A 23,046-nucleotide genomic window follows, 5' to 3' on the forward strand; every position below is an offset into this window, starting at 1 on the left:
TACCGTGCGCGATAATAATTTTGAGGATAATTCTAATCGGGGAAAAGGCAAAAACGGCAGAACAAGGAAAGTTAAACGATTTCTCAACTCGTGATTCCCCGCTATCTGTTTACGCGGCTTCGTTACTTGGTTATTCCACTTATCAATAAAGAATAACGAAGGATAAACAATAATTGGACGGTTATGGTGGGCGGTGGGGGGGAGGGGAACTTGACCTCTATCGCAAATGGCCACTATTTCAGTACACCGACTAGGAGCGAACAGTTTAGTCGCGTGTTTTCCGGCATCATCCCAACAACGTTGCAGCAGCGAGTCGTCCTCGTCATCATTAACAGCAGCAGCAGCGATGACGTCTCTTGAATCACTCAAGTGATATCTCACCTCTACGTGTCTGCGTCATATCCAAGGCGACGATTTTTCGAATTGTAGAGATTTTTACACATCGACGCGTGTTTTTCGTTTCTTTATATTCAAGCACGTCTTTCCGATCCTTTCACTTTTCGTTGGAACAAGACGAAGCTTTCTCCCTTAGCTTTCTGCAAAGTTCTAAAATACATAACACGGCCACGTGTGTTAAAGGATTAAGTGATCGCAAATTATAAGTAGACGAAGTGCGGGAATAATTGGAGAAGTTCGAACAGGTAGACGGGAAAAAGGGATCCCCCCCCCCCCCCTCCCCACCCCTTATCACGCTCTCTTTCTTCTTCGCCATCAAACCCACGTGGTCGCTGGTCCACGGAATTTCGGGAAAAACAGGGCGACGGCCTATTTAATTTACTCAGCAGTTTTAATTCCGTCTCGACATGATTGCCGAAACTCAAGTGCAGCGGAAGACTGCTTCGGTTTGTGCGAAGTCGACTTGGTGGTTCGCTTTCGTTTTAGTGGTGGTTATTGTTGTTGTTTGTGCACCTCCAACGGTCGACGCTTACACGAACCAATGGGCTGCCCACATCGAGGGAGGACCGGAGGTTGCCAAGCAGGTCGCCGCCGATCATGGATTCCGATATTTGGACAAGGTGAGTCAGGCTTTTTAAATTCGCGCGAGCGGTGAGAAGCACAGGCTGATCATGAGGTAAATGTTGAAACGAAACCGGTGTAGGATCGGGTGAAGTTGGTAATCGAGTCAACGTTGCGAGACGTTGAGGAAAACTCGGTTCTTGAATTTTATCCTTAATTTGCAGGTGAATACGAATGAAATGACATCATTATCCACACAAGTTCTCAACAACGTCAACAATTTGAGGAAAGGTTTTATGATTAGAACCTTCAAAATGATTAAACTCGCTAGTTTTCCGTCTTGACATTCTGCTGCTTTTTTTTCTTTTTGCTTTTTTTTTTTTTTGTTATTGGTAGACCCATTTCGGTACAGAGACTTGTGTAGAGATAGGCTGGAGAAAATTTTTTCACATTAAGTCATCTCCACGATTGATGATAATAAATTTTTAAGGGTACGGCACAACAGATGTTTGTCATTATTCCATATTGCAAGACTTTTTGAGCGATTTTGCAGAAAAATCGTAGGGATTTGGTCCGTGAGTTGAATGATGTAAAAAAAGACCTACAACCGGTTCAAAAGAGCCGAGGTCTAGTCATTTTTAACGTTTCGATTATAAAAATTTGACTCAAATTGTTTTCATGTCTTAGCTTTTGTTGTTTAAATTTTCTCAGATTCATTCTATTCAACAATTTTTTGGTGCAAAGAAAGGATCTCCTCGTTGATATTGTTGACAATTCAATTGTATTTTTTGAGACCATTCTGTTCTTTTAAATCTTACATCACTCCGAAATTTGACTGGCTGGTACAAATTTCTTGAAAATCTTATTTTACCAGGAAATTGAAGATTCGTTAAGAATCCGTAATTGGCTCGAGGCTTCGCGATATCGTTCGTTGATTTGTAATGTTGGTTGTTGTTTTCTCTTGTTCTTTAAACCTGTTGACTGTTCCGTGCGAGAAGTGGCTACACCGACGATAAGCTATCCGTATTTGTCATTCGCGAACGCCGACGAATGTGTAACGTGAGTTGCTCAGGCACGTGCAGGTGCTTGTATAATATATTTAAAACTGGACGTCTACAGTAACGGAAGCCTGCAGAAAGACTGATATGACTGTTAAGAACGGGTGAAGCGATTTTAAAAAATTGATCGATATTGACTAAAAAGATCCATTCTATACCTCAAATTTGTTCTATATATATATATACTTCTTGTATGCTCGCAAAGATCAATCTGCTATCTCGCGATTGTATAGATATAGATTATGATTATACACTGCGTCACGAATCTTGCCGTATATCAGGTGCAAATAAGTTGCACGAGATTACCTAATTTTGAATGAAGAGTGCACGATGTGTACGACGTTAATAATTATTCCTACAGTCGGTGTGTGTTCCGTGTTTTTGCACAAGTCCATTTCCGATCAATATCCCTTGAAATCATTATACCGTCGAAAATAATGACTCACACATTAAACGTTACGTGGAGCGAACGAAATCATGCAAATGAAGCTAAAGTTGAATTCCATTGCGATATTGATGATCGAAAAATATCGATCATTGATCGAAACTGCGTATATCGAGACAATAAATCAAAATGCAGCTGCTGATAATGAGGTTCTCTCAGTAATGAATGGTAGAAGCAAGTGTACGAAAACGAGTTTATCGGTATCTATAATACACATTAAAACCTGATGTAATGAGACATTAGTGATGAATATAAAAAAAAAGACAAACCGATCGTTACATCGATCTTATCCTTGTCTTAGATTTGCCTTTTTCTGTAATTGCAAACTGTTTGCTACCTTCTTCGATTTCATCCCTGCAGCCTGAACGTCAGAATGGACGATGTCGGGTTCAGTTTCCTCGACCGGAAACCGCAGTAACAAACAAGATAAAATTGACCAAAGTAAACGATGTATCGACGAGTTTATGGCGTTAATATCAGCGGTAACAAATACGACATGCTCTGATTCTTGGAATCAAGTAATCGTAGCAGACTGTTTTTTCCTCGCTGGTGATGAATGTTTGATGAAGAATTCTTGCACCTGCTTGAAAACATGTGTTGATTTCATACCCTTGATCACAACGACGTGATTTTATCAATATTCTTCATTAATCTCTCTGACATTGAGTCTCTTTTCGTCGTACCAATAAAATCATTACAACAATTTGAAAGGTCGTTGGTATGACAGTAAAACTGGAATGTTTTCTAACTTTATGAAGAAATAATAAATTAAAGAGTAGAATAGACGGATCGAGGAGAGACGATCGCCGTTGATAGAAAATAATCAATCAACCCTCGCGATTCATAGCGCGCGAAACTTTCTCGTCTGTTTCATATACATATATATAGATATATACATAGGTATATACGTATCTATCAGACGACTGGGAAAAATGCAAAGCTGTTGAAGCCGTCTTGCGTCGTAAGCAGCAGCTGACTCTTTACGCCGTTGCTCATTCAGTTGCCCTTTGAAATATAAAATACGTAATAACCATCGACTGCCTCGCGGTTTGTCGTCGTCGTCGTGGTGCAACGCTGAAGTTATAAACTCGATCAAGTGTGCAGTAACTGCACATGCAGCGGGTGGGTATATATTTGCTCACTTCTTGGTTAGCTGTGTCTTTCTCTCTCGACTGTGTAGCAGAAGGCAGATAGATAGATAGATAGAGAGACAGGCAGAGAAACTACTCGAGGAGATATATGTAGACTTTTGTGACTGCGGGTAATTTTTTTTTTTTTTTTTTTTTCTCTTACCTTTTATTCCGTTTTCTTAATTTTTTTTTATTCTATCTTCGTGTTTCGATGACAGTCTGCAGACTTTCCATCAGAGTGGAATGGAATACCATACACGAGGATGCGGAGGAAAAGAAGGAGGAAGGGAGGTCCTCTACCTCTGCCGGTATTGATTCCTTATTTTATCTTCTTCTCGTATTTTTCCGTCCCCTTGTAGCTCTCTTTTTTTCCTCGACGTCAGTTTCTCTCTCTCTCTCTCTATGTTCCTCTGCGTTCTTCTTCTTCCGCCTCTTTGTCAATCCTCATTTTTACCAACATCTTTCATGACATATAATACTATTTATTCCGATGCAATTTCAACTCCACCTTCCTCTTCGAATCTTCGAAGATATACTTTGATGCTGAAATCCAGCTGCTGCCTCTCCTCGTCGATCCAAAGCCAACTGCATTTCCCTCTATAATTTTCTAATCATCTCGATCTGTGTGGAATGTGGAGAGATCTCACGGCTATCATACATCTAGCGCTCACGTCTCAAATTTCTTTAGTTTTTAATCTCGTGAAATTAGTTATTCACAATTCTTTCTTCTTCTTGTTACATGCATTATTTTCAATTATCGATTGATTCTACAAATTGTAAAGCAAAATCTAATTTTCAGTCAGCGTGTGTATAATATATTTTATAGTTGAACGATTTATTATCAGAATTAAATATAACGTAGATATATCGTCGTCATAACGAAACGTTTCTACTCATTTCATTTCTTTTTTCCTTCTACCAAACCGCTAGTTTTTATTTAAACGGTGACTCATCGTCGTTAGGGTTTCTGTATTCTGTATACAGATATGTGAGTTTTAATAAATGCAAACATCGTATAACAGCATTAAACGAATCGTGAATTTTCTTATTTAAATTAGTAAATATAAGAGAAATATTATTGACATTGTCTGAAATTAACGCCATGCGGTTCTTTTTTTCTATTTACGAGACGATTGTCACTCTGTGCGTTCTTGCATTCGTACACTTTCAAGTATAAAATATATTTCTGGCAAGAAACACATGGGATACCTGGGATGCAATAGCGGATGGGCTCGCTATAAAAGGTGTAACACGGGAGAAGGCTCTACCGGTTTTGCCTGGTGTTTTCAAATCGGGCTGACCAGCAGCATTCCACGTTATTTTAATCACGAGTTATTTCATTCCTTGCCGGAAGCCGGATCAGTCGATCGAAATTCAAACCTCGTAACAAGATCAAGTTGAAATTAACTTCGTTTATAATAAATTAAACGAAAGTGAAAAATCTCTCGGATTCATGCTCCGTTATTATTACAACCGCGTGTAGCGATGAAGAAAATATCTGCACTTCGACGATTGTGTCATTTTATTTCTATTGTCACTCTTGGGTAATGATTTGTATAAATATAAGATACTTCTTATATATACTTTATATATTTACATATATATAAAGACATAAAACTTGCGTCGTGCAGTTTTGTCGCAGAGATGAAAAAACGAATCTCAATACACGAATCGCCGATGAAAATATTGCACCGTTGTGCAAACTTGCAGCGTCTCTTTTGCAGCCGTCGCGTCGTCGTGTGTAACAAACGCGGTTGGTAGATAACCCGGCTACGTCAGCTATTACGACGGATATTATACGTGTATGTAGGTCGCGAAATAGCCTGCGGTGCTCCGGTGTTAACCAGGAATATTTATAAAGTTGATAAAACTCCTGCAGGATTTTGTAATAAATGGTCGAGATGGATCGGGTTGGATTAGCTAGCGTTACGCGAGACTGACTATAGTGATCATTTCATTCTGATCATCAATCTTTTAACCAGTGGCAGGTGATCTACTGTAGGTGTACGTAAAAAATTATTGATAAATTTTTTTTTAAATAGATAAACAAAGACACGTACATCATTTTTCTCTGATCAGACATCATTCTCGAAGCTCGATGAACCAATATTCGATTTTCAAATCCTTCGATAACACACAAGAATTGAAAGGTTAATAATTTCCGATCGCCTTTAGTACTTTCTCTGATCCTAATATCAGCGAGGAAAGGCAATGCAAACAGACCAAAATCTTGATGGGGGGAAAGACGAGAGGAGAGCAGTTAATCGTAAGAGCCAAGCGCTAAGCCTCTCAGGACGTGAGTCAGGTCCTCATCCTCCTCATCCTCATCCTCATCCTCATCCTCATCCTCATCCTCATCCTCATCCTCCTTTCGAGATGATCGTCTATGACTCCAGAGTCTAGACTCTGGTCAGGCGGAACACCGAGCAGTTAGACCGGTCCAAAGCCTTGGCTGCAACCGGCTTTTCCATCTCTTCGACGCCTTCGAGTCCCCTCGTCTCTTTCTTTCTTTCTCTCTTTCTTCCTGTCTTTCTTTCTTTCTTTCTACTCCCCTTGTTTCTTCGCGGCGAGTCCGACTTCGGACTCTCTTGGGTCAGCAGGACTCGCGGGTCGACTCCCTCCGAAAAGGTCGTCCTCTTATCTCTTCTCCTCTTGACTTTTCTACGCCCTGTCATTTCTCGATATAGACGAGGAGGGGAATCGCGGACCAAATTACGTATTCTCTATGCGATATTGTCGAGACGTTTCTTTGCTGACACTTATGACGTTGTTGAGAGGTACCTGCACTTCGATATTCAAAGGACCCACTACACGGTCGGAAAAGAGTCAAGTTCGACTTGAGACTTGTTGTTCGTTACGAATGAGCGAGCAGAGAAAGAGGAGATCCCCTATTTTTAGTCGTATTATACGGAGTGAAATTTTCAGGGTGAATTGACTGCGTCTCGCTTTAATCATTCCTTCTAGGCAAAGTTTCGTAATCGTTTTATAAATGGTTAATTGCGTTATTTGCTACAACGGTGGTGAACGCAAATGAAACAACGTGTTTCTATATTTAATAAAAATTAATCGAGGCGAGTTCGAATAACATAAACTCCGTTTCTAATATCAACACCTTGAAAACAGGTTCATAATTAATAAACACTCATGTTTTTGATCCTGTTTCAATGTTTTTGGGCTGAATTAACGTTTAAGTATTTCTTGGAATTGCAAGGAAATGTGGCACAAGCAAATATCTAGTGTGAGTATTACGGTTGTCAATGATGAAAAGTGAAAGTCGTCACATTCTTATAGGTATTACATAAGTAACAATTTCGATGAATATTTTTACTTAAAGTACCTTAAAGTATATAAATTATATTATAATGAACAAAAGTATATTAAAGTATTGCGAAACATTTTCAAAGTATAGATAATTTCATCACGCGCCGACTGAACGAAAATCAATAATGGCTCCGTGGACTCTTGAAAGAGAGTTTAGACTCTTGAAAGCTTCTCACTTTTCACGCCGCTGAGGGGTTGCTCTCCTCAAATTTACTAGAGGAAGTTTACATTTATTTTCGCTTGCAGTGATTATGTTACATCTCTGTGTATCTTTTGTCCCAAAGTCATTGATTCAAATCGATTTGTTTTATGCTTGAGCTGCTCTGAAAAAGAAAGTAAAAGGGAATATTAAAGATAAGAGACCGGATTTAAATCGACAATACGATCTTGGCTGCGGATGAACGAATTGATTCAGCTGAGCAAAAATCATTGAAACTAATCAGTAGTTCAAGTGGAATTATAATCCCATGCGGTGTGCATTTGGTATGATTTGGTTATTGGTAAGAACGAATCAAAATTTGATTTATTTCACTGCAAGCTGTTCGCATTTTTCTTTTAAATAACCACTATTTCTGTTCTACTACGTATTTTTAATCAATCCCCCCCCCCTGCCCCAATTTTTTTTATTGCTTATCATCATCGAAAAGAATTGAACCCACGGTATGGAAAATACGCGCGAGAAAGAAAGCGTGAGATTGAGAAAGGACCGTACGGTCGTTGTGTATAAAACGATAAAATTCATTAATTTAAATTGAAATTTATCGAACGAAAATCGAGGAGAAAAAAAATTAAACAAGCGCAGAGGGTAAGGATAAGCAAACGAAAACACGCAGCCAGCGTTGAAATTGCTAATATATTAAATCCTGACGGTATACACACACACACACACACACGCATACGATACATTCGTATTCCGTCAGTGCACCAACATACGTTGGATCTACATCAAGGCGAGCGAGCAACCAGAAACGCGGCGGATACCTAGATCAGGGACGAAAAAGGAATGAAACAGGATTCGATGGTATTTACCTCGACTTTCAGCACCATTGCTATCCGCCATTCGTCCACCTTCGTTCGTTCCACCTCCGATATCCACCTTGATAGCAACTATTGCTGAACCTTGCGACTTTCCTCATCACGCTGATTGTATGGTCGGTCGTCTTCATGCATGCGTATACCTACAAGGCCAGAATATTCCTTGCGACATCCATTACATGTAGGTATATATAAATGTATGTGTGTGTGTGTGTGTGTGTGTGTATATATATATACACAGAAACACACCTCATGTTCACGCGTATCTTCTCAAAGGTGAGTCTCCGGGTAGAAGCGCCTGAGAATTCCAACCTTACACTCCTGTCGCTTCCATTCTCCGGTTTGGTCTATGCACTTGAACATAACGCGTGTGAAATGCAATGACGTGATGATGATGATTGTGATTCTGCGTTTCATCTACGTGGAGAGGTTTTGAATTTCTAGCGTTCAGACATCGGATTCTTGTTTCATGTAACGCGATCCGATAAGTTACGAGATTGATCTGTACAGAAATTGCGCAACAATATTTTTCGCTGTAATATTCTGCGAAGGAGGATCACTTTTCGGTATTTGTCCACCGGCTGATTTCGTCGCCAATCTTCGTGATCGCGGCATCTCGATTATCAGCTCGATATGTATAAGGATTGGATTTTAATTGTAGTTTTAATATCGTTTGATGGATTCTTTCTGTCGATTAAAATTGAAAGAAAGAAAAAAGGAATAGAAATAAGGAAGTTAAGAAATACGTTTCCTGCGTGCTACGCGTGACCACAGATATATTGTATGCCGATAATATTTATAGACTGATTACGTATCTGTATGTTGATAATTTATCACTTGGACTACAGTTTATTAGTCATTGCGATGTTATATAGTCAGCATGAAAATACCATTTATGCGAACGATTGTTAAACGTCTGATACAATATCTCGTTGAATTATCACGCTCTTGAAAACTGCAACAAACATTGACGGAAGTAAAGCTCCCGAGGTAGATAGATAGGTAATATTTTCAATGTATAATGTCGACGTGTGTATATTGCAAGAATTTTATCGCAGAATACGAATTTTAGAGAAATAAATGGAGAGCTTTTTTTCCTTTTTTTTTTCAATTTCGACGGACAGAACAAAGTTTTTTTGTTCAACGAAATACAAACTCAAAGAAAGTAACAAATTGATGTATCGAAAGAAGCATTCAATTGTAAGGAAAATAAACATTTCCGTAGCTTTACGTACGACTGAAATTGACGTTTTTGTAACGAAAAACATGTTGAAAATAGAAAATTGCCCGGATAATTGATCCGGCTTCTCTTATTCGGTTGATAATGAACTTCGTAAAAGAAATAAATCCTATACACATTAAGAACGGGGGAAAATCCGGAAAAGCTTTCGATGCTTAAAGAGATCCGGCTCAAATGAACACGTAGATGAATACAGAATACCTTCAGAGCAAAAGGAGGTAAAGTATATATATATATATATGTAATATATATCGAGAAAAATGCCGGGACAGGAAAATCGTGACCGTATTTCAGGTTCCGTCTGGAGAGACTCGTGAGTCTCCGATAAGATTACGTGCCCATACGCCGACACGCACTCAGGCCACGTGCAACACGAAAAGGCTCACCCTAAGGTCCGAAGCCTGAGTTATGTCGTGCTTGCACGTTCAGCTACCCTGACGCAATTCTCTAGCGCGAATGCATTTATATGCATGTTTTCCTTGAACATGTGCGGAATGGTCGTGTGACTGTCGTTTTACGAGTCTTCTATCTCACTGGCAATGAAATATGTCGTAAAGGTGTATATAAATCTAAGACTCAAAATAGTTACGAATAGTTTGAAAGATAACGATTTTTATATTTTGCTTTTCTTTTTTTTTTTTTTTTTTACTCATTTTTCTCCAACAATCTCATCAAGAAATGCCGATTTTTGCTTCAACGAATACTCTGGGTTTTAAAAATGGCCGAATATATTTAATCGATTATTTATTAAATTTTTATATTTATTCATTAAATCGATTATTTTTTGCCCCATTAATCGAGTATCATCGGTTATTTTTTAAACTCGATTAATCGAATGACTCTATTATTTTTCCCTTACAATCGATTTTTTTCTGCCATACGATATCTATTTATATGGGATTAAAGTATCACAGTTTGAAAAAAAAAAAAAATACGAAATAATCGATTAATGGATACATTTTTACAGTTTTAATCGAGTTGTGTTCGATTATTTTTTTGCGGAATCGATTAAACGATGCATTGATTATTTTTTACTTAGTGGCCATTGCTACTGAATTTTTCGACGTGTTGATCTCATTTTTAGTCGGGAGTTCCGGATGAGACGAAAGCGTGCAAAAAGACACAAATATTTATCTTGACGTAATACAAAACTGCTGACAACGGGGTGGGATAACGCTAGATTAAACAGGACAGTTAAAACGATCCTACGTAACGCTCGGGGAGGTTTTCCTCATCGTTTCACACATCTTTCACGTACCGCATGCGCCTCGCTGCCGTTGCACAGAAGGGATGCGCAAGAGTGGCTCGATTTCGAATAATAACCCCTATGACAGTGGCATTTCTTTGATGCGAAATCACTGAGAGATCCACGCTACTGATCCGCTCTTTGAACTTTCATTTTGGTGATAATATCTAGCTCTTGGTGTGCAAAGACCGAGACATGTAGGGACAATTAGAGGGTCGAATCTCGATTAGATCGATTCTGTTTAAAAGGTTCTGTGCAGAGAGGTGCGCATTGGAAGTGAGAATAACGAACAACGAGATTTAAGTCAAGGTCTTTGAGATTCAAATTCCTTATGTTAACTTAGCGAAACGTTGATAGAAACACAATTGTTTTACAACTTTATAATATCTTTGGAGAATTTGACTTTTCAAAATCTGTTTATACATAATTTTGATGCTGTACTAAACTTTAGACGAACAGTCCCGCGCAGTTGCTGAATAACTAGTTAAACCAAAAATATATCACTGCAAACTTCGTAGTGATCAAAATCGAGGGAGTAAGTCTGATATATAATTACAACAACGAAAGAACACCTTTCATTTGGAAAGTATAGATCATTTTTACATGCCCACAACGTTATTCAACGTGCGGTATGAAACGAGACAGAAATACCCCGTTAAAGGACTGTAACGGAAAATAATGAGACAAATATTATTTGATATGTGAATATAAAATGCAATACGTGAACCGTGAATGCCAGTTCTCGAGTCAACGCTTCTTGAATTCACCCACGTGCGTGGATCTCGACATTCGAGTCTCAGGCCTTCAGACCTTCCCAGACGCTTGATTCAGGGTCAGAACCGACCAACTGAGTGTCTCTGCAGGTGAGACCAGGTGAGTCTAGGCCACCGTTCGACCCGCGGTTGTCAAGGCTTGTCACTCGCGGAACTGTTACTCCATCTCTCTCTCGCTCCCTCTCTCTCTCTCTTTTTCTTTAGAGACGACTCTTTGTCTCCCACCTTAGAGTCACTTCGCGGACCTCGAAGCCCGGCAGCGACGCTGAACAGTGAATGGATTGCATCAGGGCCGTATTCTATGGATAACAGTCATTGGTTCTTGAGGGAGAACTTGAGAGAAGCTAAGCTTTTTTCCCGTCAAAATATCAGACTTTAACTAACATATGAAGGGTCCAGGGGAAAACTACTTAAGTCAGTTTATTTTAATCAAAAACGGGTTAGCGATACAATTGTTGCGGTATTAGAGAGGATCTTTAGAAAATATCATTTTTGAATGGGAAAAACAGCATCAGTTCATCTGCTAAAGGAATTGCTTTCGAATGGTCTCTTACGATAAAGCAAACTTTAATTTGTATTTTTCTTTAAATCAGTCCGAGTAGGTTAAAGTAGTTTTTATCCTGGAGTCTTCGTTTAACAATGGTCATGCAAGAACGAAGTTTTTTCTACAATCTATTCAAATAGCACGTAATTTGTTGAAATTGACAAAATTTCAACTGCGCAAGTAGTTCGATTGACCTTTCATGTACAGTATTCAAGGAACGGTGATTGTCATGCCAAGTTTCCTCACTACATGGTCATGCTCATAGTCCGTTGTTTTCAAACTGAAATTCCTGTCTTAATCCTATATTTATTTTTCTTTCATTCACGTCATGTTAATTCCATGACGAACGGCACTGGGTTCCGTTTCGTACAACGATTCTTTGTACATATTTGAATTACAGTATTGAAACCGTTACGCAAAGTGTCACGTTACGTGCTGCACGTTTGTCACCTTTCTAATTAATCGAAACGCAGCATACGACTAATCGATATTTCCTGATTTAAGCCTATTTAATGTAGAAATATTCTCGGCCTGGTATGTCTGCTTCTTGGTCATATATCTCTTAGTAATCACTTTGGATACTCACCGATGCAGAATTTCTCTGGGTCCCAGGTATAACCTTACCCTACTCAACACTCTGTGAAATTCAAGTCTCCTTACCGTGGCAAACCTCTGACCGACCCACCACTATACAATAGTTTGTAGCTATCTTGAAGACGGTCGTTATTATTCAAATATCGTCATACTTCAATAACACACATGGTGACAGAAAAGAAAAAGAGCCATCAACTTATCGCTTAAATTTGTAATCCTGTCGATTCAATAAATTTGTTATAACTTTCGTGCAGTTTCATTGCGGAAAACCAACAAAAACACACGGAACGCAGATACAAATGAGACAATATTTTCGTTACTTGACCATCGACGGGAAAAACGATGAAATCCACTGAATCGGTAATTTTTCGAAAACCCGCCTCTTCTCTCTACATCCATCGTCAAGCCGATGCTCGTTTACAAATACATAAAACAAGTTAGGTCGTCGCTCCCGAATCTCAGCGCGATTCGGCTGATAAATAAATTGAGCAAGGCTTGTCCCCCCTTTTCCAAGCCTGCTGGAAATATTGTGAAATATGCAGTAGGCATCATCTCCGGGTTTGCCCTTAATCAGAGTCGTCTCAACGATGGAAATCCCTCACGCGTGGCCAATTAGTTGCCGATTCGGGTTCCTCGGTGTCACTTGGAAAACTTCATGGAACGGTTGGAAGCTGCGTGTGTACACATCGATTCCCGGAATTAGAGACGCGGTTTAATTGCAAACCCTGCGCCATATTGGTGAACGTTGGAAACAGGTAGCTCTCTGTATTATACATACCTAAGCCAATTATATCGTTCTCTAGACCCGGGCGCATGCCAATGTTGACCCGCAATCCTAGCAACTCGACCAACTAACTGGTATAAAGTTTCGATATGGCTTTGGGGTTATTAAACACCAGGCGTACATATCCGTGCGGGTTTCATGGTCTTTATTAATCCATGGGCAAGCGTAATGCGGTCGTTCCTCGAAAGGCCCTGATCATCCTCGTGTTATTTCCTTCGTGTCTGATCATATCAGACCTTAGAGTGGAACCATGTTGAAGTTAGTATCGTTAACGTAACGAAACATCATGGAATTAAATCGTTGCACAGTTTTAGAGAACGGATTTCAAAGAGTTGGCTTCTCGATGTATATGAACATGGTTTAATCGTTACGATTTAGTAGTTGAATTCCAGGCGGTCTTATGGTTGCAAAGTAACGATTTTCCCAAACATGCATCGTTAAAGTAACGGTAACTACTTCAACCTCAGAGAATGGTGAGGATCTGTGTATACGTCTCGAGTAAACCCTCCGGTGCTTGATAATAGAGGGCCCATATTATTATCAGACGGACCATTTCCATTGCGTGGGACCCGATGCCGTGGTTTAAACCGAAACAACAGAACGGCGCTTCTTTGGTGCGAATGAACGACATTTGCGAACTGGTAACCGAGCTGTTTGTCTCAGATCTAATTTGGCGATAGGTAGTTGAATGGAAGGAACGAGACCTCGAATCCGTATTTCCGGAACCGCAGGGCGTCAATGGAAATTCTCTCGGCTCGAATTCGCACCAGAAGCGGTGAATTACTCTTATACTCCCTGGCTGCTTTCAATCCTCGAGGCTTTGTTCCAAATCGCGAATCGTTCGCACAGAGAGGCGACGACGAGGCTCTGTGGAGGATAGAGAGGACATTCTGCTACAGGTATAAATGTATCCCCCTTATAAAACGAGCCCGGCTGACGAATGCTGGTAATCCCTTGACATTTTCTAATTCATCCTCGCTCTGTGCAAGCAATCGGGACACTAATTAGCGGCCTAACGCCGCTGCACGCTGAGCAAATTATAGCTTCACTCTAATTTCGTGAAATATGAAGTCGAGGGACTTTGCGCTGGTTTAATTAGAAGACGCAAAAAGGCGGCGAACTGGAATTATTACAATCCTCTTTCTCTCTCTTCTTCCATTCTCTCTATTCCTTGGCGCTTCTCATCGCTTTTCCTGGTTGGTTGTAAGAATAATCACGAAGGGAAGGCTGCAACTGCTCCGTAAACCTATAGTTGTGACCTACATTGTCTTACTTTTTTTTACTACACCTTAAATTGTTTTAGGATTTTCAACTTGCACGCAAATCACGCCATTTTCCTTTTCCTCTTTCCGTCCATCTTTATGTCGGCCCTTTTCCTCGTTATTGCTGCGACCGTTTTCTCCTTCTGTATCCCTTCGCTTTATGTTCATTTCACTGCTCACGGATCGACCAGGAATATTTGTATAATACCAGAAACGCGGAATTTTCACCCAAGCAAGCTGGGAAGGAAGGGACCTAGGTAGGCAGGTGGGTTGACCGCTCTAAAATCCAGGGTCGAAATACGGCAAATACTTTCGAGACGATCAACTACCTGCCTACCTCGTCCCTCTCGGGCTACCTCGTATCTACTTTAACTCGAGAATTAACAGATATTCTCGTTTTTGGGCCTTGATCTTGTATCAAGTGATATTAACATCTCATTAAATAAACTCGAGTCAATGGAACTCTTGCTAATTTCTTATTTTTGCAAAAAAATTTACATACTTGGCAGCGAGGATTTTGATTTTAATAATTTTTATAATATATGGTCAAGTGTATCACTGATTGTACGTATTTGTGCACATTGTCATTGGAAGAGTAAATTTTTCTTGGTAACTTCCACTTTAATGTACTTGGTGCAAGGTTCTTGCACTTAAGCTGATTTTTGGGCATACCTGTTACGTTTTTCGTGTACTTTTCTTCTTTCTTATTTACTACCCAAAATGTGTACCTGATTTTATATCGTGATGTATAAAAATGAGTTTTCAAACTCTACGTAAACACATGATAATCGCACGAGTACCTACAGTCGACCGTACATGTCGGGTCGCTCATTAACGTTTAGTGAATAGGGAGAAAACGTCAAGCTGTAAATGGTAAAGGATTCGTCGAGGAATCAAGGTACGCCATTATTATAAGTGCCGACGATTTCATTTTGCTCAAGTGAAAGGGAGGAGAAGAGACGGTAAAAAAAGATTCTTTCTTTCCTCTCTTTCCAAAGATATGAGAATGGGATGAAAATTTTTTTTTTCTACTCCGTCGCTATCGTGGTTCTTTCTGTTATATCTGATTATAATTATGCGTATTTAGCCTTAGCTCACGAAGCTGCTGATGAGGAATAATGAATACTGGTAAAATAAATTCTTAAGTATTGTCTGCCGCCGCCGGTCGAATCACACGATCAAACGCCACGGATCGACTGTGATCGTCTTATACCGCCTACAGCCTGGATTATGATACTCTGATGTATAAAGGGTTGGATATTGTTTCGAAAATAAGCCGCCAAAATAATACCGGTTATCAATTTTCAACTAAAACGTGTCGAGACTTATAAATTTCGATATACCTACTATTCGTTGGTGGAAGGTTGGTTATACATTATCTATGCCGAAAGATAATCCCTGCGATGCCCGAGAGTCTGATACTTAAATCAAGCTACTGTTACTTCTCAGTTTATTTATTTATTTATTTTTTTTATCCCCCCTCTTTTTTATTTGACTTTAATAAGTATGCTGATGAGGGAGACGATGAAAAATATAGATATGTATAGTAATTTCAGTATACAGCCGTATATATACTTCCTCGGTATATTAGACTGTTCGTTTAGGTGCCTTGTAGATGCCTCGTAAAGATCGTTGTGATTGTACGAAACGATGCAGGGAAAGTTTAACGTCTGGTTCACCGAATGCGACGGGGATGCGGCTGCGCCATGGCGAGGTATTCATATCCTCGTAAATCCGAAAACCTTGTTGTGTCATTCACCTCGGGATTATAAGGGTTTGTAAGCGAGGTGTCCTTCGTATCCAATTTTTGTCCCGCATTCACAATTGTGCAGGTAGGTACCCAAAGTGAAATCGGGTTCCTTGGTAATCCTCTTTTTCGACCGTTTCGCCGGACTTTGTACCAAGGGTTGTGTGCGTCCTTTGTCCCTTTTAAGGTTTACAGTTTTGTCGTTTATTTCTCACACTTTTCACGTATTTCCGCTTGGTGCAACATCGTTTCAAGGAATTTCAGGGAAATTTAAATAATGATCGAAGCTTGAAATCGTGATGATAAAATCTGTGATGCCCTGTAGTTTTATATTTTGTGTTGTACCTACCCACATCTTGTATACCGAGTGAAAGAATGATGCGGTGTCTGTGTGAGTATTCTCGGCATTTCCATAAGAAATGCGCTAACACGCGACAGCGTGTCTCGCTAGGCTGAGTCGTGCTGCTGCTGCTGCTGCTGCTGCTGCTACTGCTGCTGTAGTAGTTGTGGATTTGCACAGGTTCGCGCAGTTTGGCATTCGTACCTCCTCGCAACGTTTCATTATTCATTAACGCAAGACCGCATCTCTTCTTCTTCTTCTTTGGTTCATGCGGCAGACACGCAGCGCATACGTAATATAAGCATACGTAAATATGTATATAAACACTTACATGATGTATTATTTACTCCAATTCGCGTTGCGATAATAACCGAGGTAGCATTATTTCCCTGCACGATGCTGATCGCTAGTAAATATCTGAAGAAGTTCTTCTTCTTCTTCTTAAAAAAAAAAATTATTAAATTATACACGGAACAGTATCGTAAAATATTTATCTGACCGGACACGGTGGGAAGTTATTTTGCAGCGCGAAGTTTAATGGAAAACGGAAGGATTAACCACCACCCCCCCTCCCTCCCGCCCCTGGGTGTTATCTTTGCAGATAAACATTTACTTCCTTTGGGAACTAGGTAGGCGTATATGGTATATATATATATATGTGTGTGTAACTGTACACCCTGCTTCTTATCCGAGAAGAAGCAGTTCGCCATATCTTAACCGTGTACGATTTACATATTTTAACGTTTAAAATAACCATTCCTACTAGTTAAACCGTGTACAGAAATTCTCAGCACGAGTCGCCGACGCTTCGTTTAAACTGTTGAGCGTGGAAGTTTGCTGTGTTTAAATTTTTTTTTTTTCTCTCCTTTTTTCCACCACTTTTAATTAATCGACTTGCAGTGTTGGCAAAATTGAACCGAGACTCTTTAGTTAACAGAGAAGAAATAAAAAGTAAAAAATTATTTATATTGAAGTTAGTACCGTTATCGAAAGTGCATTTCGCGATTATGAAATTGTCTGAGATTCAGTAGACCGTGATAAAAGAAAACACACACATATTTCGAAATCTTAGTTTCATTAACAATAATTGCAAAATTAATATTCTATACGATAACGTTACTAACTTCAATATCGTAGAAATTAATCAATGACTCACTGAGATAGTTAGACTTGAAAAAAATTACGCCAATTAATGCCTTATTTTATCATCGCGTGTCTGCTTGTCGTACTCTCATCCTCTGCGAATGAAATTATTATTCTCATTGCGCGAAATATACCCGGTAGCTAGAATTGATATTCAAAGCAAGCAACTCGCTGGTCTACCTCGTATCTACGCCTTGCCGGCTGATGCATGTTTTCAAAGTGAGAACGCGAACTCGTGTAAACTTGACTGATTGACAGAGGATAGACAAAAATCAGTCCTTGACGCAAGAGGTGAATTACGATTCGAAGGATATGTAGAAATGTTGGGGAATCCTTTCGACATCTTTTATCAAGTTGGGCTTTGCCGAGCACCGGAAGTTTCATGCGCGACCCGCAAGCAAGTGGAACTCTGTGACTACGTGCCTCTATAATTTATACGACGTCCAGTAAAATCACGTAGTCAAATCAGTGGCTGACAAGTTCCAGATGCTGGTGCGATTAACGAACTAAATATAGGATTAATAAGCGACCGGGAATCAGTTCGAAAAGACACGAATCTCGAAATTTGAACGTAAGTTCACATTTGTTGTTCACTCTTTGAGTGGTGATCATAACGAACATCGAACTAAACTTACTTTCGTATTGTTCAGAAAGATGTAGAAAGAGGTTGAACGGATTTTCGGTGCCATATTTCTTTGCGCTGAAGGCATCCGCGCGTACGTTAATAATGCAAAATTTTTGTATAGCAGGTGCGGTGAAGGGTGATGTACTGTGGGAATGATGCACGTAGTTGGGGTAGATAAACACCTACATTCACTCGGCAAAAAAGTGGGTCAGAATCGCGGGATGCGAGCTCTTGCAACGTCTGTCTATGTAGGGTAAAAAATAAAGCAGATTCAGGAGTAGCAAACTGCCGGGGATGGATCTGCAGTCCATTTCTTTTTTGCTTTTTTGATCCGTCAAACTTTGCGCTCTGTTTGCAAAGGCCGAGCAACTTTCTCGTGTTGATTTTTACTCACGCCAATTTTTTCGAATCTTTATTCCTCTCTCTCTCTCACTCTCTCGCACCTCGTCACCTCTTCTGCAAGATCAAAAAAGTTTCGGTGTTGATTACGTCCTGGCTTATATGTACCTACATACCATCCACCGCGTCTATATGTATACGTATTATATGTAGATACATATATACCCGATTCCATCGCCGCCTCTGGGATGTACCTACTATACCTACCTCGCGTACGGTTCAATTAAATTTCTCAAATGTGTGCAGGTGTGTATCTTTCTTAATTAAGGGCTTTCCTGTACACCTCGAACCCAGATTTTCGGAGCTATTCTATTCCGCTGCCTCTGTCGAAGTATACGAAACTGCTGCGCAAGTGTCGGCTTAAAGTAAATACCTTTGGGAATACCCTCCGAGTTGTATTTTCCTTGCTTTACGATCGTATGTGTTGGAATTACCATTTAATTGCTCTGTAGAAAGTTTTATTCCCTATATATATATATAAGCCGAAGGAGATTTTATCGTTTGTAAAACCTATCAATGATCTTCTTATAGACATATCCAATTCCGTCGACCGTGAAAAGTTTACGTGTCGTTAAAATGAGTTTTTAGTCTCTAGTAACCACCAGATTAGAAATCAATTTCTTCGCACAGATCGTCGACCTGTTATTCGATTTTATTCACCGATCCAAATCCCGATTTCAACATATGGTTTAAAGCTTCATTTAACGGTTTGGAAATTTTTTTTTCACAAACATTTGATGCTGCCAACAACAACGATTCAACAAATGAAAGAATATCGCAAATTAAATTCAATCCGTAGGTATATTTATCATCCCTGACATACTTCGAGTTTTTTTTTTTTTTATTTATTCCTTTCGTCAACGTTGTCTACTTTACTCGTGGTGGAATTTTTCACCCTTTCCAACACCGCTTGCTTCAAATTTTGTGGAAAAAATGACGAATGACCGAATTTTATCGCTATAATCCGCGTGCGAAGATTTTTAAAGAAACGTCGTCTTGTGGCAGCTGTACAGCTCAAATATCTCACCCATGAACGAATTCCACGAGGATACGATCCCTGCAAGAAAAGCTCGGAAGATTTACTGTATAGCTACATCTGGTGGCGAAAAACCTGTTATAATTTCCACGCGGATGATGGAAGTGTTATAAATAATCTTAACTTCCTTTCCTGCGACTGAAATTTGCGAATAATCATTTTGACTCGAAGCTACTCCTGAACAGTTTTTCACGAGTGTGTATAAACTTTGACGAAAACCAGATTTCACGTGGCTAGATCCGAGGTTCCTGGAACCTGGCGATCCTATGGAAACGGAATGAGATCGCGGAGTGTTTGAACTAGTGCAAAGTAAATCACATCCAATGTGTGTATCGATCATGGTTCGACGACGGTGTTAATCAAGCGACACCGGAAAGTAAGCCATGCCATTAGGAAGGTAACTGGTACGAGTTTTTCTTCTCTTTACCTTGTCGACCACCGACGATGATTACCTCCGGGTTGCTGGGTCGGCTCGGCGTCATGAAAAACTTACGTACTTTTGTGGATAATCCACGATTCTGCTTTACCAATGATCAATTACTGCTTTCCATTGAACTGCATATTTTGTATGGCTGAAGCTAGCGGTCAAAATTAGCAACCAAACGTTCTAATGTTCATTCGAATAAGGTAGCGAAGTCCGAAATTCTAAATTTTGTGAAACACCTTGAACTCCCGATACTTTTATAGAATTGTAAGGATGAAACTGAAATGCTTGTTTTCTATTTTCAATAAGTTTGACACGTTCGCCTGCTAATTATGGCTCCTAACTTCAGCTTCATACCGGCTACCCGGTAATTCGATTCCCGATTCCAACCATCTGGAACGGATTACAATGGTATGAAGGAAGGAGCAAACCTAGTTTGAGGGGCATTCTGTGTGCATCGATCATAGCTTTGTCACATTCGTGAGTCGGCTGTATGGATCGTTACGATTTTATAAGGAAATTCATGATTTTGTAATACTTTGAAACGAGTGAATTTATGCTTGTTAACAATCGTTCGGAATAAATGGAAATAATAGATATGTATAATGCATGAGTCATCTGCAATGCAATTATGACCAACGATAAATCCGAATTACACTTGTGGTATCGATTTCGAACCTTCGTTCGACACGGCATTTATTTCTTTGGCAAACGGCCGTGAGAATAATGCGGTGTGTTGAGCAAAAGTAACCATAGTGCCGAATCATCGATGACTCGCGGGGATTTTGGTTCGGTGTTTGTACAAGGCTCGTCTCGTCACCGGTGCGATTAAAGCGAAGCGAGCTAGCGCCTGAGGCTATTTAATTTCCAAATTATCGTACCGCACAAAAGCACTACCAGAGCTCCTACTCTCGATGAATGATAGGATGTTGCGGAAAAATTAATTTGCGAATTTCCAGCGTGACACAAGCGTTCTACGTTACGTTTAAGATATATGGCACTTGTTTAAAAAAAGTGAAAAATCGAATGAACGCCATCTCAGACGTAACGTATAACGCTCTTCTTTTCAGATAATCTTTCCTCAAATCCAAACAAACTTTTCAGAGGGTGCCACGATGGAAATTTGCAGATTATTTTTTCCTCCAACGCTCTACTGAATAAACTCGATGGACGGATAGAGCGTTAATCAATCACAAGTTGATGAAAGTAGCTATCTGTACAAAACTTTGCTGTCAAATTCACCAACACGATGTAAAGCTAGGTTAATTAAGTTTTTCGACGAAAGTAGGGAAAAGGACAATTTGGCTTATCCCGTGGTCGCCTTGCATTTCGTTTGCTGGAAAGTGTGTGCATGCTTTAATGTAACTTTTACATTCGTTAAAAGATTATATTATACATGATTCGTATCCCTTGGACATATTATAAGGATGGACAGTTATTATACATTGCACACCGTCAAATTTTATACTAACAATAAGTTGTTAGTTCAAGTGTCGACCACTTAGACCCTCTTGACAATCTAGTCTCTTATAGGTATGAAAGCAGTCTTCTTTTTTCACTCACTAGCGTCGATTACGAATCGTTTGAAGTGTTCAAAAGCGGTTAACTTCAAGTCACCGCCGTATGCACTTGGTAGAGTATCCCCAAGGCGAGATCTAACACCATAGGCAAATTTTTTTCCTTTCTTTCTTTTTTCGTTTGTTTGTTATTTTTCTTTCTTACATTAATTAAAAATCCAAGTCGACATACTTGTTTCGCCAACTTGTTACAAATATATTCAACGTATTTTGAGAACTTGCTTTTCAAATGGAAGATGCGGTTAATGAGGCTGAATACATCCGTACTCATACATTTTCCCATGCATATGGATATATCTTATACATATATATGTCGCATGCATATAGCATGAGTATAAATAACTGAAGAGCGTGACACACACGTGCGAGCTGAGTTAGGTAGGTAAGTGCATTATGCAACGCAGCTGACGTAAATATTTAGGTAGGTTAGAAATAATATAATGAGTCAGTATAGTGCAGGTACCTTCGGCCTTTCTCTCCGCTGGAAAACGAGAACGTGTATCACATTTTCTCTTATTGTCTACGTGATAATACCCGCTTTCGTTACTTGCAGATCATAGGAATTATTAAGTAGGTTATTCTCGATTCTTGTCTATAATATCCAAGGAAAAGCGAATGTGGACATTATAATGTAGCATCACTAATTCCAAGACTCCTTTTCTTAACCACGGGTTAAAAGTTCTACCGGTAATTGTATACGAAATTTGTCAACGAAGCTAACGGAGTCGTAAAGCAGTCAAGTAAGTCGTTGAGTCGTTATGACTTTTGATCTAATGAGAAATTATACCGCACTTTGGGTAAGTTATTTGATATTTCAAAGGGTTTAGACTTTACAGCAAGTAAGACTGAGCTCTGATCTGGTATCTTAGCTGCTCCTGTAATACCATCTAAAACTAAGTCTAAAATGAGAGGTTTATACACAGTTTTTATAGACGAGCGAGCAAACAATAATCTGCTGGTCAGAACGTGCATAACGCCTCTGCGGAGCTACACAAATATACAAATTGCGTAATAGACTAAGGATAGACTTCAGAAGTGGCATGAGCAGTGGCTGTAAATTGCATTAGAATACATTGCAGGCGCGATGGCTCCGTTCGTACCCTGCCTGCCTCGGACACATGTGAGCTTGGGTGTGTTTAAAGCTGACGCGATGTTGTGATTATGAAGTTATGATACCGCGGCATAACAATTGGAACGTCGTGGTGATGACGGGAAATTCTTTCTATCGATTAAATCAAGGTGCAACAGAAATGGAGGTTTAACAACATCGAGAAGAAGCGTAATCTTGAAGCCTCGTTGAATAGAATGCGAAAATAGCCACGTTCATATACCAATATCGCGGTACGTACGTTGGTTGCATATATTT

General features: G+C 39.6%; 1 protein-coding gene across 4 annotated transcripts in view; it reads left to right on the forward strand.

Moving 5' to 3' along the window:
• Window positions 1-588: 588 nt before the first annotated feature.
• LOC124412876 (furin-like protease 1) overlaps window positions 589-23,046 on the forward strand; it is a 131,724-nt gene continuing 109,266 nt past the window's right edge. For 2 of the 4 annotated variants that reach the window (XM_046893070.1, XM_046893069.1), the window contains exon 1: window positions 589-1,016. In XM_046893070.1, coding sequence (XP_046749026.1) covers window positions 804-1,016 — 213 coding nt within the window. In that variant the 5' untranslated portion in view covers window positions 589-803. The remainder of the gene's footprint in view (window positions 1,017-23,046) is intronic. The other 2 variants (XM_046893068.1, XM_046893071.1) reach the window with 1 other exon arrangement.

This window comes from Diprion similis, chromosome 12 (genome assembly GCF_021155765.1).
Source record: "Diprion similis isolate iyDipSimi1 chromosome 12, iyDipSimi1.1, whole genome shotgun sequence".
NCBI lineage: Eukaryota > Metazoa > Arthropoda > Insecta > Hymenoptera > Diprionidae > Diprion > Diprion similis.